Source organism: Bidens hawaiensis, unplaced genomic scaffold (assembly GCF_021521415.1).
Source record: "Bidens hawaiensis isolate Kalapana, Puna unplaced genomic scaffold, B.hawaiensis_p1.1 tig00075177_1, whole genome shotgun sequence".
NCBI classification, from domain to species: Eukaryota; Viridiplantae; Streptophyta; class Magnoliopsida; order Asterales; family Asteraceae; genus Bidens; species Bidens hawaiensis.
Window position 1 is genome coordinate 24,615 of NW_027503045.1, and position 4,956 is coordinate 29,570.

At 34.4% G+C, this 4,956-nt stretch overlaps 1 protein-coding gene across 1 annotated transcript; it reads left to right on the forward strand.

Annotated features, from left to right (window-relative positions):
* Positions 1-407: 407 nt before the first annotated feature.
* On the forward strand, positions 408-4,932 carry LOC143606527 (proteasome activator subunit 4-like; the record flags this gene model as incomplete). The annotated part of the gene is made up of 11 exons (XM_077082275.1): positions 408-592; positions 1,423-1,525; positions 1,604-1,716; positions 1,807-1,929; positions 2,017-2,118; positions 2,700-2,865; positions 2,942-3,058; positions 3,145-3,212; positions 3,314-3,415; positions 3,497-3,713; positions 4,699-4,932. Coding segments are annotated over exons 1-11 (1,530 nt in total), but the record flags the coding sequence as incomplete, so codon positions are not given.
* Between the last annotated feature and the right edge of the window lie 24 nt (positions 4,933-4,956).

Sequence of the window (4,956 nt, forward strand, 5' to 3'; positions counted from 1 at the left end):
CCAAATCTTCTATTTTTTTTATCACATAACAGACTTGAACCAAATTCTCTATTTTTTAAATTGAATTCTTTAGTTGACTCACCTCTAACAACTTAAACCGAGATTAGATATACCAAAATAGTCTTAAAATTTCATAGCTATTAAATATTATGTTATATTATATTAAAATTGTAAGTAACTAATTTCCCAAGAAAAGGAAGCAGTCCAAATCAGCTTCTTCTTCACCGTCTACTTGCGTTGCCGGTTACCCGTTCCCTCCCTCCCTCCCTCCCGTATACTATTTCATTTGACACTTGCACTCTTTGTCTTGCTCAGAAAGAAACCCATCACCTCTACATATACATATACATATACATATACATATACATATACATATACATTCACAACACACACACAGTAGTTACATAATGCATCATCATCATCATCATCATCATCATCATCATCATCGCTATAACGCCTGGCTCCCGCCTCCCGTGGCCAACGCCACCACCAAAGAGAAACAATCATTGGCCGCCGTCGTAACTTCCGTCAAACAGTCCTACACTACGGATGATCCTCACTCCACACTCAAATATATTTCACTCATCCACATGTATGTAACCTCTAATTATTATTACTTCTTTTACACTCTTAATTCGCCATCTGCATTCCTCTGCAACTTACTGCCATCGCATGCTCCTTTATTCTTCATTTTACCGCCAATTTTCATTATGTGCTTGTTTATTGAAATTCGATTACTAAATTCAATTATTGAACCGAATCGATTTTTACCGCGAATTTTGATCGTTTACTTGTTTTTTGGCCTGTTTGTTGAAATTGATGAATGTTTTATTGAAATTTTGATGTGTTATTGATGTTTTACCTTAACAGGATAACTGTTAGTTCTGTAATAAATTCAATTTTTGACAACGGTTAGATTCTTCACTGAAATAGATAGATAGCATATTCTAAAAATTAGGTTAAATATCTCTTCAACGAATTTCGAATACTCAAATTAGTCTCGGAATTGAGTAAATTCAATTATTGAGCTCCAATTTAACCTAATCGAATTTCAAGTTTATCGAGTCCGATTTGCGCACTTAACAAATTGTTCTGGAAGTAATCATTAAAATGAAGTAGCAAGTTAAATGAACTTGAAATAAGATACACAAGCGTGTGTGCGTATATAAAATAAAAAATTAATGCATAATTTGAATTCAAATGTCAAATTAAATCTAATTGAAAATCACAAACTCGTATTCGATTGGAACTTTTATTACTATATTCGGATCAAATTTAAATGTTCAAAAACTGAATTTAAACAAGGAGTTCGAATCGAATTTGGAGTTTTTAGAGTCCGATTTGAATACTGAAAACCCCTTTTAATTGGATGGGACACTTATTTGTTATACAACTAATTACACACTATTATGAATCATGCAGGTTCATTGAGGCGAAAAGTGAAGTATCACTGGAAGATGTTACTGCTCTTGTGGAATTTGGGCTGCAAGTGTTTAATGCATCACAAGACAAGCTTTATGTTCAGGTCAATATTCTTTCATGTCACAAAGAATATGTTAATTCATTTATATACTGAATTTGGAATCCTGTTGTTAATGATTAGGTGAGATGGGGAAATCTTCTTGCGTACTTGCTTAATAGTTTTCACAAGAAGTTGACTTTGAAAGTCAACTGGCGTCCGTTCTATAATACTTTGGTTCAAACACACTTTACAAGGTAATATATCATATGACTCAAACACACTTCAATTATATAAACGGGGATAAATTGTTTTATCTTGATTATTTTTATTGTGTATATGTTCAGAAATACAGGACCCGAGGGATTTAGGATAAGACAAAGACATTTTGAAGCAGTCACATCTCTTGTTCGTTCTTGCAGAAGATTCTTCCCTTCTGGTTCTGCAAATGAGATATGGTCTGAATTTAGGTAAAATTTTGAACTTCATAATGCTAACTAAAAGTAACTAAAGTAATACTACTTTGAGTAATGAAATTGAATGAAATTGAGTTTCAGATCTTTACTTGAAAATCCATGGCTTAACTCCGCTTTTGAAGGTTCTGGATTTGTGAGCCTTTTTCTTCCTACAAATGTTGATAATTGGGACTTCTATTCATGGTATTTATGGTTTTATATATGTTTATTTAAACGAACCCAATGAACATGAACAGAGTATGTTAGTGTTTGTTCATTTAAATTTAACCGAACATGAAAATTAAACGAATGTGGTTTTCTTGTTTGTGCTTGTTCGCTAAGAAATTAACATGTTCGTGACCGTTCATGTTCGTCCGTTAACAGTTAACGTACGATTCACAAACGTAAACGAGCGAGCATAATTGAACATAGATGAATGAGCATAACTGAGCTAATTTAATGTAAATGTGAACAATGTATCGGGACTAAAAAGATTATAAAACTAAACTAAATTTTAATGGTCCTAAAAATCTAAATGAGTGTATTAGTGAGAACTTACATGAACAAACGAACATTAATGAGGAAGCAAATGAAAATAAGAGAACGAGTGTTCACAAACATAAATGAAAAAACAAGACATGTGTTCATGTTCGTTTGTTTATTAAATAAACGAACGTAAGCGAACGAGTTGCTGAACGTTTGGTTTGTTACATGTCTATGTGTATTCTCTTATTTTTATTTATTAAATACTGAAGCTGTTTAAAAACATTCTTTTGTCATGACAGTGAGTGGATTGACGCGTGTATTTTTCAATGGGATTCTATACCAAATTGCAAGTTTTGGAACAGCCAATGGGCTGCTATTATGGCTCGTGTTATTAAAAACTACAAATTCAAGAACTGGGAGGATCTTTTACCTGAAATATTTAGTCGGTTTCTCAACATGTTTGAGGTACTTTCAACATGTTTGGCTATAATTAAATAAAAAAGATTGTAATGGCATTATAATGATAATAATAATCATGTAGGTGCCTGTGGCAAGTGGCGGTGAGGCCTACCCTTTTTCCATTGATGTCCCGGAAAATACAAGTTTCTTGTTTTCCAATAAATCAAAAACTCCAGCTAAAGCAATTGCAAAATCAATTGTAAGATTAATATGCAAGTGATAAAAATGTGTTTTTTAATTCATATTCGGTCATTAAACAGATTTATTTTGTTCTTGTTAATGCAGGTTTACTTGTTAAGGCCTGGTAGCTCGGCTCAACAACACTTTGACAAATTGGTCAACCTCTTAGAACAGTTTGTTTTCTAATTTCTAGATTTTGTTACTTTGCTACGTGCAGTTTCTGTTAATTTTGTGATTATAGTTTGTGTATCTAAATGTTTGAATTTTATTGCAGATATTATCATCCTTCTAATGGTGGTCATTGGACAAAATCACTAGAGAGATTTTTGTTTCACTTGGTGTATACCTTTAGAAAACGTTTGCAACGAGAGAAAGAGTAAGAATTCCCATCCACTTTTTGGCGTCTTTTTTTTTCTATTAATTGTCTGACTTTATATGTAAAAATGTGTTTATATAGGAATCCGGATAGCAATGAACAGATTGGATTCTGTTTAGGTCAACCAGAAAGGGAATCTTTTGTGAGGACTGTTCTGAAATTAATTGATCGTGGTCAATACAGCAAAAATGAAGACCTTTCTGAAACAGTTGCATCAGCAACTTCTATTTTGTCTTATGTGGAGCCCGCTTTGGTTCTCCCCTTTTTGGTGTCTCGTTTTCATATGGCGTTAGAAACGGTTAGAGAAACAATAACATATTTTTCTGCAAGTTGACTTTGACCAAATTGACCCGTTTGACCTTTCCCCTTTTTGCTAACTTTTTAATGTTCACACCAAATGACCCGTTTGAGATACTACAACCCAAACCAACCAAAACTGTAAACGGGTTCGGTGACGGGTCCAAACCGGTGAGGCTGGGCTGGGCTGGGCTGGACCTACATTTACATATTCAACATATTCCTATCAAATTGTAACATATTTCAGTAAGCTGACTTTGACCAAGTCGAACCATTTGGCCTCTGTCTTTTTAGCTAACTCACCCATTTGACTCGTATCAGATGATCAAACCCAAATCAACCCAAAATGTAAACGGGTTGGACGACGGGTCCAAACGGGTCAGGCCAGGCTGGGCTGGGCTTACCTATTCAACATATTTTATCAAATTATAACATCTTATACAGTAATTGACTTTGATCAAGGTGACCCGTTTGAGCTCTTTATCTTTTTAGCTAACTGTTAAACACTCACCCATCTGACCCGTTTGAGATAATACAACCAAATAAACTTAAAATGTAAATGGATCCAAATGGGTCAGGCTGGACTGGGCTTACCTTTCAACATATTTTGTCAAATTGTAACATATTTTTTCAATAAGTTGACCTGTTTGACCTCTTTCTCTTTAAGCTAACTTTTAAATGTTCATCCATCTGACGACCTGTTCGAATAATAAAGCCCAAGTCAACCCAAAAAGGCTGGGCTGGGCTTACCAATTAACATATTTTTGTCGAATTACAACATATTTCTTCAGTACGTTGACTTTGCACTAAGTCGACCCATTTGACCTCTCTCATTTTATCTAAATTTTTAACATTCACCCATCTGACCCATTTGAGATAACACATTCAAAATGCAAATGGGTTGAAATTGCCATCACTAACCCCAGGTGTTGTATCCAGTGGTTGTGTGATTGAAGTTTTACTCTTGCTGGTTTTTATCTGGTTAGATGACAGCAACACATCAATTGAAGACAGCTGTAACGTCAGTGGCGTTTTGTGGACGATCATTATTTTTGATGTCATTATCTGCTTCAAAATTGAAAATAGATGATGTTAATGATGCTGATATGTTTCGTGATCTTTTGATGATATCTTTGAACAATGCATTGCTCGGGATGGATGCCAATGATCCACCCAAAACCTTAGCAACTATGCAACTCATCGCCTCCATATTTTCCAACGTAATTACAAACATTAATGCATAA